The sequence below is a fragment of the Brachycentrus maculatus genome, unplaced genomic scaffold (assembly GCF_059751285.1).
Source record: "Brachycentrus maculatus isolate JH-2025_06_01 unplaced genomic scaffold, ASM5975128v1 h1tg000104l, whole genome shotgun sequence".
Lineage (NCBI taxonomy): Eukaryota > Metazoa > Arthropoda > Insecta > Trichoptera > Brachycentridae > Brachycentrus > Brachycentrus maculatus.
Genome location: NW_028280858.1, coordinates 2527650 through 2541692, shown reverse-complemented (window position 1 = coordinate 2541692; position 14043 = coordinate 2527650). Strand labels below are relative to the sequence as shown.

Sequence of the window (14043 nt, the reverse complement as noted above, 5' to 3'; positions counted from 1 at the left end):
TAAAGGCTCCCAAGGGGTAGGGCAATATACTACCGAAGGGAGTCGTATATTTTCACTAGAAAATACTGCGGTGGAGTTTCACAATTCCGCAGTTCCACGGGGTGTGTTCCTTGGCTAATACATCCTTCCTCGCTTTTTAAATCAAGGAATTTATTATTTATGTATCTGCAGAAAGTGAATATGTAGAATGGTTTTACGGCGATACTTCTTTTCTTCATTTTATTTTGAAAACCATAAGCCTGGTGTTGCTAGATTTTTGTAAAACTTCCACTCGTTTACGAGCGATTTTTTGGTGATGGTTTGATGGCAAGATTGTTTTTTTTTTAAACATGAATTTAATACCGTTATAGTAATTGAGATATTTTAAGGCGGGAAATTGGATAGCCCGCAACTTAATTTTCATTGAACCCAGGTAATATTTAACGTAATTCAATTTTTCTTAAAACATATTTTTTTGTATTGAAAAAATAAATTTATCTGCGATGTTAATATATGACATTGAAAAGAAAAGAAAACTTACTTATAGGGGAGGAGATTTTTTTTTTGATTATTTCAATGTATGATCTAAAAAAATTAATTGGAATTTATATTATATTTAAAAAAAAAGTTTGTGGAGATACGTCTGGCTCCTCGCGCAGCCGGTCGCTTCCTGAATTATATGTGTGCGAGTGTCCCCTTTATAACAATTTAAATCATGTTTTTTATCCTTCAAAAGACTTACTAGACTCAACAATGGCAAAAAAGACCACTTGGTGTTATACCATTGTTGAGTCTAGCTACTATACTTATTCACGAATTGAATTCGTGGCGGAATCACTACTGTCTATTTAATGTGTATTCTTTCGTGTTTTTAAAACGTATGGTCAACACGACCCCCGTGTTCAACGCGTGGTTGCAATGTTCCTATGGACACGGGAGCCGTGTTGGACGCACAGAACGTGTCAAAGTCGTTCGCAAACATATGTATATGTTTCTCAGATATCGCTCACTCCTTTCAAGAACGTCATAAATAAAAAATCGACAATTTTGAGTTGTGCGTGTTTTCGGAATGCCCAGAAAATATACTATATCCCAGCAAACTAGGCATATTTTTAGCATAATATTTACCCGCTACAGGGCGGAAAGTGTTGTTTTTGCATTTTGAAGAAATGTTATTGTTTAATTTTTTTAAATATCCTAAGTATTTTTCAAATGGAGAAAAAACCTTCAGGTTTTACCTAAAAAGATCTGTTGCACAGTAAAAAGTTTAATAAGTAGCTTGATATTTATTTTTAATACATTGTATTATATTTTTAAACTTTAAAAACGTTCTCCTGAAAAATCAAGTTTTTTGATTTATGACGTTCTTGAAAGGAGTGAGTGATATGTTCGCGGATAGATTCAACGGACAGATCTATTTGTGAACGCTAATCTCATATGTTATATCATAGTTTCGAATACAAAACGCTGGTATCAATCAAAATTGTATTTTTTAACATTTTCTTTGTATTTGTATATTTAAATAACTTTATATGCCATGATGTTTAATTAGTCAATCATAATAATATTTTTGTTACAGTTCCACCACAAAAAATCATCTTGACCGACGAGTCTGGAGCTGAGAAAATTTCAGTCGTTGGTCCATATCTAGAAGGCACTAAGCTAGTCCTGAGGTGTGACGTGTACGGAGGTGAGTTAAATGAAATGTTGTTTAATGAAGCATAATCTTTTGTTGTTCTAAAGTTAAACGGCGATTCGACAATCGAACACTGGACGAGAATCAAAAGCGAAATTTCAAGGACGCGTCATGTTTATTAGGCACATTTTGTTACTAGAGTCAGAAAAAAGATATAACGCATGAGTATAACAAAAAGAAGAAAGAAAGCTATATATTTCGAAACAGAACGACGTTATCACAACTATATAAAGCGATAGAATAAGAGCTTGAACAGAAAAAATGTTGATTTAAAATATAAATTTAAATATATAAATTTTATATGAATAGATGAGGTATGCGTTGTGTAAGTTATATTTATAATTGTGTTTTAACAAACCCAACAAATCGACTATAAAATCCGGAACTACAGTACGTGTATTTTTTTTTCTCGTCATCTTGAAAATATCGAATCACGGACATCTAAATCATACTTTAGATATCACAAACCATTAATATCAGTTCTACAATTTGGAGCACCAATCAATGACATATTAAATATTAAATACATAGAAAAAAAATCTAGTTAGGTAGACGCTTGACGCGGAACTAACGTCATGGGTTCGATTCACGCCAATGCAGTAATGTATTAAATAAATATATATTTTCAATTGGTTTGGGTGTTAGTGATATATTTTTCATATCTTGCTTTCCGATCCTTACAATGCTACCTAGAAACAAGTCTTGAAATAGAGGCTATTTAAAAATATTAGTAGTATAAGTATAGGTTATTCCTTAAAAAAAATTGTACCGTTATTTTTATTTTAAGATGTTTCCCCCTCTCTATCTCATATTTATCCATTAATTTTCTTTTCAATTAAAATTTTCTACACATCAAAAAATCTACAGATTTAAAATAACATAAAAAATTCATTAAATTCAAAGGCATTAGAAAACTAGAATAAACAAAATATTGATAATATAATATATATAAAACCCTTATCCGCACCCCAATGGTGCATAGGGCACTGCTTTATATAAACGCAGTGTTATCTTGATCGTTTACACATGAAGGAAAGGTGATCAGCCCCCCGCTGCAAGACCAGTCCGGGGTAGTATTGAAAAAATATTACAGTGAAAAAAATCACTTGTATTTATTTGACCCCCCTGGGAATCGAACCCGGGACCTCCAGACGGTAGCCGAGCGTGCTGACCATTACACTACGGAGGCGAGATAAACATTACATTATCAAAATATTTTTGTTAACACGTAAGAAAATAATAATATGCTCTGGTTTATAATCTTTAAAATTAGGCATCCCTGTTAATAAGCTTTAAAGGAGATTAAGCGTCAATTTAAATTTAAACCAAATATCTAATTTATTTATATAAACATTAACAGCAAACGAAAGTGGGTTGTACATTTTTTGAAGAGCTTAAAATTAGTATAAAGAAACAAAAGAGAACATGAATACTTTCACCATTAATATATTTACTTCTCTCAACGTGTTTTATAAAGAGTACTACCAAACAAGTAATGAAAATTAACCTTTCAAAGAGATACTACTATTTAAAGAATATTTTCTTTATAAAATCTTATTTTGTTTTTATATACAGAGCTGAGTTCCATTTCGGTTTCGTGTAGTGAAATCCAATATTCATTTATATTACCAACTCAAAAGAACCAATTTTAAAGCAGTAAAAATAAATCTTAGATGTTTTCAAACATTCAAATGATATGTTCAAAGGTAGCATGTTCCGCAGACAAGGTGTATTATATTTAATTTTTTGTTTTAATTTTAAGAAAAAATGTCTTTTAATTATTAAACCCATAACACATCTAATTTTGGTGACAACTTTATAAATGTTTAATATTTCATAACGCTTTGAGTGTGTCGAAATATTTAACATTTATAAATCTGGGTTTTTTTCCACTTATTTGATTTATTTTTACATTTTGACATACAAGATAGATGAAGAAGAATATGGAAGACGGGGAATTAACAGAGCTTATGACCTGTCAAACGCTGGTTTGGTGATCACTTTACACACGTGCAACATTCACCATTCTATCCATATGTACTGTGTCATGAAATTTACCATATCTAGGAGAAGAAAAAAATTGTGTAGTGTGGTTGTTAATCATGGATAGAATGGTAAATATTGCACGTGTGTCAAGTGATCACTAAACCAGCCTTTGACAGGTCACAAGCCCTGTAATTACGTAGACTTCTAAATTCTTATTTATGGAGTTCAGGAGTCAACAAAAAACTGTTAAAATCTTCTTAGAGGGGAGAACCTAGATTTGTGAACAAGTATTTGGGCACACTCAAAATATTCTGATAAAAAATAACACTCCGCTGTTAAAAAACTAAAAGTTGCTTGTTATCGATTGTTGTTCTTCATTATTTCCAAAATGTTTTATACACTTTTCAAAATGTAATATTAAAGTGCCCCTCTTAATCTAAATATATATGAAAATTTAAAATTTAAAATCTAATGAACCAACTAACCATCAGGGGTCAACAATGAGAGAAGAACGCCACACCATCTGTCTAAGCAAACAATCTTCGTCTTTTTTCATTCATGCTTAGTGAGCAAGCTCTGAAAAAATATTATTAAACATAATTCATGTTCCCTAATTATTGTTTTGTATGTTATGGAATTCATACCAATGACCTTCCATAGTTGCAGTCTCCTAATATAATCTAACCTCCTAAAATCTAACCTCCTAACCTCTAAATAATATAATTTAATATAAAATGATCACAAATGTGACAACAATAGCGTAGAAATCCTAAAAAATTATTAAAACGAAAAGTCATATACTTCAAAATTTTGAAACAATATAAATTCGTAAAAATATAGATAATGATAAACCCATAACATACAAGTACAATATGACAATAACTAAAGCCTCACCCCTATTGTCTTTGTACCCACAGAAAAAAATTAAATTAAAATAGTAAAAATCAAATTAAAATTAGAAACAGCTCCTACCCTTCTTCATTCTTCAACGTTCCAAGGACACAACTGTAAGATTTAGACTAAGTTTCACATACGGTGTTTGAAAATGATGCGGAATGCATCTAATGCCACAATAGATTTTTAAAAATAGTGGTATGTAATTAATAATAAATCCCTTACCGCACCCCAATGGTGCATAGGGCACTGCTTCATATAAACGCAGTGTTACCTCGATCGTTTATACATGAAGGAAAGTTGATCAGCCTTCCACTTCAGGTACTAGTCCAGTGTAATATTGAATAAATATTAAAGTGAAAAAATCACTTATATTTATTAAACCCCCCTGGGAATCGAACCCGGGACCTCCAGAACGGTAGGCGAGCATGCTGACCATTACACTACGGAGGCAGACGGTATGTAATTAGCAATACTTATATTAAAAATAAAAATACAGTTTATTTTCCATGAAAACATATCAATTGATTAAGTACCGGGCGTTACATAACGCTGTGACACGTTCATGACTCGATCAATCAGATGTCTTTGTCCAACTTTATCTGTCATACTTCATCAAAGGAGGGATATTGTCCTGTCACCCGGTATAAGGGGAAGCATTCTTATAAAAACGAATTTATTAACAGAAGATCCCCATATGAGAAAAAGACATCAATCGATTAAGGAAAAACGTACGTCACAAAATATTCCTTTAACTTGTGCAGCGCTCTACACTAAGTATTATAGTAAGTTCAAATCTTTATTCACAAACCTGAGTTTCCCAACTTAGAAGTTATTGATATATTAATATCTCAATAAAGATAAAGACTGGGTCAAGTTATGGTCCCGTGGTTATTGTCGCGGACTCTCGAGTCAAAGATTCTCAGTTCGAACCCACTCTATCATAATTTTATACCTTTTTCTAATAATGAGCCGCTTAAGCTCACAGAAATAGTATGAAATTGAAGTATTTTTGTAAATAATAAAAACACAAATATTTCACTTTTTATTTTAACAATATTTAACACACGACTTTGATATTTCAATATCTGCAAACCCTTATCGGCACTCCAATGGTGCATAGGGTACTGCATCATATAAACGCAGTGTTATCTTGATCGTTAACACATGAAACAATTGTGACAACCCCTCCGCTTCATGTACCAGTCCAGGGTAATATTGAATAAATATTAGAGCATTTCAGTTTAAATAAAGAATAATATGGAAGTCTGGATATTTACAGGAATTAATCAATGATGGATGTTAATATACATAACTCCAATTTTTTTACAAATTTGGACTCAGTTAAAATATCATGGATATTCACTGGCGAAATTATAAGTTTAATAATAATTGAAAATCATGTTTTCAGACATCAATAAGAATGTAACGTAATTAAGAAAGAATCTTAAATACGTTTAATGAAGGTCACTGCTAAACTCAACTGTAGATGGTGCTAAGAACTGGGAAAAAACCTATATAACTAACCATAATACCGCTTCTCAGCAGGAGTAGGCAGAGAGAATACAATGCCACACCAATTTGCCTTTCACATAATCTTGGCTTCTTCCACATTCATATATTTACGCCGATTATTCCTACTCCTATAATTGAATCTGGCATGTGAAAGGTTTGAATTGAAGGATAAATACAACTTTCGAAATTGGAGTAGTGTGTTATAAGTAGAATGGTGAACATTTCACGTGTACAAAGTGGGCATTCAAACCAGCCTATGATAGGTCATTAACCCTGTAAATACGTAGACTTCCATATATATATTTCATCTATGTTGAGATGTCAATTTCAAATGGCTTTTATGTGGAGAAACTCAAAAAAAAAGATTTGTGAACAAGGATTTGGACAAATTAAAATAACTTAAGTTGATTTTCTACGTCTCTGTAGATCCAATATTGTATGATATGTATGTTTATATGTATTTTATATATTATATGTTAAAATCAAACACATTTTCAAACGAAAGTTTGAAAATGCCATAACTAGGCGAATTGCACCAAATTTATCTTTAATATGTTTTTTAACAATAAAATAAAACTTGGTAGACTAAAAAACTCAGTGTTAAATTAAACGCCAAATCTATAAATAGTACATACATATATGTCTTTGCGCGTATAAAACATATTGGCATATATGTACTCACATTATGTACTTCATATCCAATATCCATGCGTATCATACACATTTATTTTCCAACACATTTTATTTCCTGTTCAATATACCTTTTTACCAAAATATATGTTAAGAGGGGTGTTGTGTATTTGTATTTGACCGTTCTTTGTTTAAAACGTCAGACACAGAAACACTTGATTATTTCCACTCTGTTTGTTCATGACAAGTATATTTACTTGGCCATCAAAGCTGTATTCACGGAACGAAATATGTTCTATCCATTTTCGTATAAAAATAACGTACATACAGTAATTGCTACCATAATATTAAATAAATATTTTCTCAGAATATAATCGAAAACTTTGGAACTACGAGTATAACAATGTATATCTGTTTTTCTTCAGTCTTTTGGATTCATAGTATTTGTGTAAAAAAAAGGAACGTTAAGAAAAAATGATTTACGTTCACCTAGGTACCTAGGTTTATTAACATAAAAACTTTTACTTTAAGGTACTTTTTTATTTTTTTCTTACAAAAATATTAGTCATATTAGTATATAAATAAAACAAGTGTATATTTTTTCAGATTTATTTTATTTGACCAGTAACTGGGTTTCATCATTACCGACATCAGACATCACAAGACATCATCCTGTTAGTTACGACAAAACCCGGTCGCTGGTCGAATAAAACTTATGTGGAAAAAACTATCATATATAGTTGTTATTTTATTAAATAAAATGCAGTTCTACCAAGAAATATCAGTACAAAACATTAATATAATATTAGTATATAACCGTTCACCGATTTTTTTTGTCTACGGATTTAAAAATGTACCCGTCTTTTAAAAAATGAAAAATGACTAACCACAGAGTGAATGCTATAAATTTTAAAAAATATTCGTTTTATATTTCGACATATTTAACAATTTTATCAATTTTTTTTATTTAAATACGATTGTGTTTTATGTTTTGAATGTTGTTTTTCTTCTTTTCCATTTAACCATAGTGAGCCACATTGACATGCAGGCAAAGTACAGCCAGTACATCATAAAACTTCAAAGGAATAGATTTTCTCTGCAGTTATATGTATAAACTTTCATTGGTAGACAAGTTTCTGAGAGTAAAATACTCGGTACTTATATACAAAACCTACTTTCCTACTTATAAATTTGACCAACAGAGTTGTATGAAAGCTCTAATTGGTCAAATAAACAACAAAAACGTGTATTTTGTCACTACTTTTTCTATCGTAAAAGCTGATACATTTTATTTGACACGTTTAATCTCAAAAGTTATATTATTTCTATTTATAAATATAACAAATGATTTCGCAAAACATGAAATAAAATCAATTTTTTATTTTATTTTTTTTTCATTCAATATATTCTTATTTTTGTTAGTATTTTTTTATAACAAAGCTCTGCATGAAGTCTTATGCATTCAGTGTTTAAAAATTATGTGAAATGCATCGAAATACGTGTCACAATTGATTTTCGGAAATAGTGGTATTTACCAAGAAAAACTTAAATTAAAAATGAATGAAGTCAATTTAAGTAAAAATTAACAATTGCAGGGTAACAATTATAGTTCACGATATTTTACTACGCAAATATAAGAATACATAATAATATACGCAACGATGCTCAGCCATTAAAATATAATTATCCTCCTATATTCACCAAATTAATTCATTTGAAGAGACAATTTTTATAGTATTTACATTTAATTTAGAACCTCTCATTTAAAAATAACTCACAAAGTGTTTACGGAATAACTCTACCCAATGAAGAAATAATCGATATTTTTTCGGTTACACGATTTATATGGTAATCGTTTAGTCAATAAAGCTTTTTTTCATGTCAATTTGTCAACATATAAAAATTCGTAATATGCAGCCAAATTTATGAATGAATTTGCGTAACCGAATATTTTTTATAAAGAATTTGTCAATTATATTATATTTTAAAAGCATCATGAACTTTGTGGCATAGTAATAAAATACTTGTCATTCATCGTTCACTTTGAGTAAAACCACTCTCTCTACTTCACGACTTACAATTATGGGATAACCAACTCATCAGGCCAATAACAATCTTACGTTTTACTTAAAGTTAATCTTAGACTTTATTTTTATTATCATTTCATCTAAGAATAAAATGTTTCATGCAGTATCAAAACGAAGCCCCTCGCGCAGTATTTTACGAAAATGGCGCTATATAAATGATTCAAAATTAATAAAATTATAATCATTTCCCTCCATCTACCACTATCATAATTGTTAATTTTAAAATAGTCTGTAAGAAGAAAACACATTATTTAAACATATTTTACGATGTCACAGAGTTAATATGATATTTTATGAATGTACATGAAATAATATGAATTCTCGAACTAATGTATGGGTTCAAACAAAAACATTTCTCCTGAAAATACACTGAGTCGAAGTTTGAGGAAGTTTAAAGATTCTGGATCTGTTTTCTCGTAGCAGCAAAGCCCCTTGTAAGCATGCTTAGTGCTTAGCCAAGTTCCAACCCTCTGCCCTGTTAGGTGATGTCTCTGCATCCCCCATCCGGGAAGGGATTACTTTGGAATGAGTTTACAAACAGGTTGGATAATCATATAACATAATGTACGCAAAGGAATAGCGATATAGAATTTTAATAAGATATCCGGCTCGAGAAAACGTTAAAGAAAATATATTTATTTGGAATACTTTACCTTGGATTACGTCATAGCTGTACCGGGCCAAGCGTTGCTTTGGCGTAGTCTGGTTAAAATGAAAATAAATTGCAAATGTTTCTTAATTGTTTCATTTTAAAATGCTCAGGATGCAATGGATATTATTTCTTTGATATCTCAACATAGATAAGAAGAATATGAAAGTCTGGGCATTTACGGAGCTTAAGACCATCATAAGTTTAAGTGGTTTAAGTGATCACTCAAGTATTTGGATATACTAAAACTGTTGTGCATATAAATCGGATTTAAGTTAAATCAATCAAGTTTTTTTTTAAAATACTTAAAGCATCATAACTAGTCAGAATCACATAATAAAAGAAATAATCGACATCAAATATGTTCATATACTGTATAAGTATTACTCTTTTTATTAATGCATTTAATCCCACAAAGTAAATATTTATAAAACTTTAAAAAATAAAACAACTTTGTTTTAACCACATTTTATTGGTACACTTTTTCCAACCGGTTTCGACAAGAACCTTGTCATCATCAGAGTTTATGTATTTATTCTAAAACATTGAAATACTCATAGTTAGGTTATAGTTAATTACCCTTCCCTTACGATGCCAAAAACTTCCACGCACTCCGTACACCATGTGAAAATGCGGTTTTAAAAAATGTGATTTAAAAAACGGGAAAAAACTCCTAAATGTTACTTTTATTGAGCATTGCGCAGCGAATATGTCCACTCCAGACGGCAACTTGTGAGCTACAAATGGAATAGTCCGAAAACAGTATGAAGCCGCAAATAAAATTATAAAATGTGCCACAAAGTATCTGCGAAAAACATTCAAGAAATTTATAAAACTATTTGTATACTTTTTATTTTTAAAAAATTCTTGATGAATCTCTTTTTGGATATCCGGTGTCCTTGCGTGTGACTTTGATTAAAAATCCAACCATCTCACTTTACAAATCTTTTACACGGTGCGTGGATTCAGCATCCCAAAAATGTAAATGGCACCGCCAAGCAACTTTACAACTTTCTCAGCGAATCTGTCAAAAATGAAACTTTTTTGCCTAACTTTTATTTTACCCGCATAACTATGAACAAGTTTGTTTCTTCAAAAAACGCAGAAGAACAGAATATGTATATGTTTATATCATGGAGTTAAAAACTTTTCGTTTTTTTTCTTATCTTCTTATTCTTCTTCTTCCTCTGTGCGTGTCATGTCAGGTCCCCCTGACGTCGGCTATCACTTGAAAGTAATTGTTCTTTTATAACATTTTGAGTGTGTCCAAATACTTGTTCACATAATCTGTTATCTCACATACTAATAAAAGAGTTTATGCTTAGTAAAAAGCTTCTTTTCATCTCACCAACAGACGTCTATTGTGAAGTTCTAGTGATTCAAGAATAATGTTTCAAAATTGGTTCATATATATAGAACTTCCAAGAATTGGAGTAGTGTGGTTGTCAATAATGGATTAAATTGGTGAATGCTACACGTGTGTAAAGTGATCACTTAAACCAGCCTATGATGGTCGTCAGCCCCGTAAATGCCCAGACTTCCATATTCTTCTTAATCTTTGATGAGATGTCAAAAAATAGTATGTAATTGTTCTTGTCTTGCAGTGAATCATTCTATCCTCTCTGCGTATTCATGAAACGAAAAAGTATTAAAAATCAAATATTTTCACTGAATTATTTTCGCCTCTGTGGTGTAATGGTTAGCGTGTTTGGGTACCCTGCTGGAGGTAAGGGGGGGTGAAAATAAATGTTATTAATATTTTTACACTCAATATTTATTAATAATACCCTGGATTGGTCCCTGAAGCGCAAGAGTGATAACCTTGTTTCCAAGTAAGTAACGACCAAGGTAATACTGCGTCAATAAGATGCAGTGCCCTATGCACCATTGAGTGCGGATAACGGTTAGAAAAAAAAGATATCATAAATGGTGTCTGAATGATCGAATCTAACCTTAGTTCATGAATATAGATTCCAAAAAAATATGCGTTGAAATTTTTATGTATGGTATAATATAATATAATAAATTCAACCTTATTTTCCGCATATAAAGAGTAATATATTCCAACTCACATACAATAGCGATCAAAAATATCATCCCAAGTGATCCCGAGGTCGCTAAACGTAACAAATTTCTTGGTGATTTCATTTCCAAATTCCTCCGTCACATATTGAAAAAGCCCTTCTTCTTTCTTAGTATTTCGCGTGTCTCCCTTATCAGGTATCCGACCCCACATAAGCCGTGGGACTCGTGGGCTCTTACAAATATTATAATAGTCAGTAAGTACAAAGAAAAATGGTTTCAGCCTCGTAAAAGTATCATGGACAAGAAATACGGCCCTCCAACTAAAATCAGTTAAAACAAATATTTATATATATATATATATATATATATATATATATATATATATATATATATATATATATATATATATATATATATATATATATATATTGGTTTGGCCGGTACTTGTCGGTAGTACGTTTTGAATTTCGAACGACGCCCGACTGCCAAAAAGAAAACAAAAGTAAAAAAAACAGTTGCAATTTGACTCTTCACGCGGGCGCTCTATATATTGAATTGTTGTGAATACCTCGCTGTATTTTGTGACCCCATCACCACCATCAAGAGAGAATCGCCCTGATCCCAGCGCTGGATCAAGACCATCTATAAGAATAAAAGGTTAGTTCTTTATTCATACGTGCTATTTGATATTTATCGAACTCGCCTTCCCTTGGTACTTGAAAGTTCGAGCATAAATCATCGAACTAACTCGGGAGAGTATCACGACTCCAAATCGATCTAAATATTTCTACCTTGTAGAATCGTCGTCTTATTGTTAATACCATAAGACTGGTCCTTCGAATTATTTTTTTTTGAGTTTCATTTCGCACTGTGGCGAAACCATTTTTGGTCCTATCGAACCGGATTTACATATTTACGATTACTAGCGTACCTATTTACGATTGCGAGCGTTTCGGATTTGGTGTCAATACTAAATTCGATATTTAAATTCCTTGTGAATTTGTTTCCCTTTGATAATATTGCTACTGCAATAAGCATTACGTAAACATGAATGATGAAATACAACTTAAATTGGCGATAGCAAAAAAAGATTATATTTTGGCGGAAATCGAAGAGCTGCATAAGCAAGCTCAACATGTTTATCAAAGTCAAAAAGAAACGCGAATTACACAAGAATTTAGAGTACAGGCATCGGAAATTGACAATCTTTTTTCCGAATTTAAAAACTTATGTGATAATGAAAACGTGTTGCAAATGAAGTTAAATCCAGATTTTCAACCGAACTTTGAGAGCTTGACAGTTTTCAAAAGGAAGTTTTATTTTGTTAAAGACACACTTACACGGATGACAAAAAATTCTGAACTCGAGTCGTCCAATACAACACCGCAACCTAATATTTGTAAATTGCCACCGATACAATTACCATCATTCGACGGTAACCCAGAAAATTGGTCGAGGTTTTATGAATCATTTAAACAGAATATCCACAATAATAACAAATTGCATGATTCCCAGAGAGTTCAATATCTTGTAGGAAATTTAGAAGGAAGAGCCTTAACTGTGTTTGCGGGAATAATACCAAACGAAACTAATTATAGAATAATTTGGCAATCTTTAATTAAAAAATATCAAGATAAAAGAGCTTTAGCGACGATGTACTTAAATAAAATCATCAATATGAAATTAGTTTCCAATCATCCGGGTCAGTTAAATGATTTCATGGAGCAATTTCATTCATCTATGGTTGCGTTAAAAGGGTTAGATATCGTAGAATTAGCTGATTTCATATTCTTGCACCTGGGACTTAAAAAGATAGACTTTCAATTAGTTCAAAATTTCGAAATGTCAGTAAGAGACAAGGAGATTCCTTTATGCTCAGATTTTGTAGAATTCATACGTCATCATGTTAAAGTACTCGAAAGAGTCGATACATCGTTAAACGCAAGCGAAAAAAGAGTACATTTCGAAAAGGTTCAGAATAGAAAGGGCACTACTCCACGCTCATTTGTTGTTAATAATAACAAAAAATCCTCTTGCCAATTTTGCTCGTCTGTAGAACACAACCATATCAGCTGGTGCCCAGAATTTATCAAACTGGATTCTAGGGAACGATACGGTTTCATTAAAGAGAACAACGCTTGTTTCAATTGTTTAAGTTTTAAACATATTTCATCCAAATGTGAATCTTCTTTTAGGTGTAAAAAATGTAATTTAAAACACCACTCTCTTTTGCATTTTTACGAAAACCCTACAAATATACTTTCAAATCAACCTTCGACTTCGGGTACTAATCTTAACAATACAAAGACCTTTTGTAGTATGAATATGTCTACGGACATAAAGAATGTGCAAAACTCGCACACAGTTTTATTAGGTACCGCTATTGTAGACATTATCTGTAAAAATGGCACCACTAGACCCGCCCGCCTTCTCGTGGATATGGGTTCTCAAAATCATTTTATCTCTAAACAGAGTTGTAAAAAATTAGGGCTACATTACTACAACAATCAAACTAACTATAATGTTAGTGGAATAGGAAATACTTCGCAACCAATCCACGGTGTAACAAATTTAATTTTAAA

General features: G+C 31.5%; 1 protein-coding gene across 1 annotated transcript in view; it reads left to right on the top strand.

The window, feature by feature from the left end:
- Positions 1-14043, top strand: part of side-VII (sidestep VII transmembrane protein) — a 238925-nt gene that overhangs the window by 113248 nt on the left and 111634 nt on the right. Inside the window, exon 3 of the mRNA XM_088258892.1 lies at positions 1559-1669. Coding sequence (XP_088115018.1) covers positions 1559-1669 — 111 coding nt within the window. The remainder of the gene's footprint in view (positions 1-1558; positions 1670-14043) is intronic.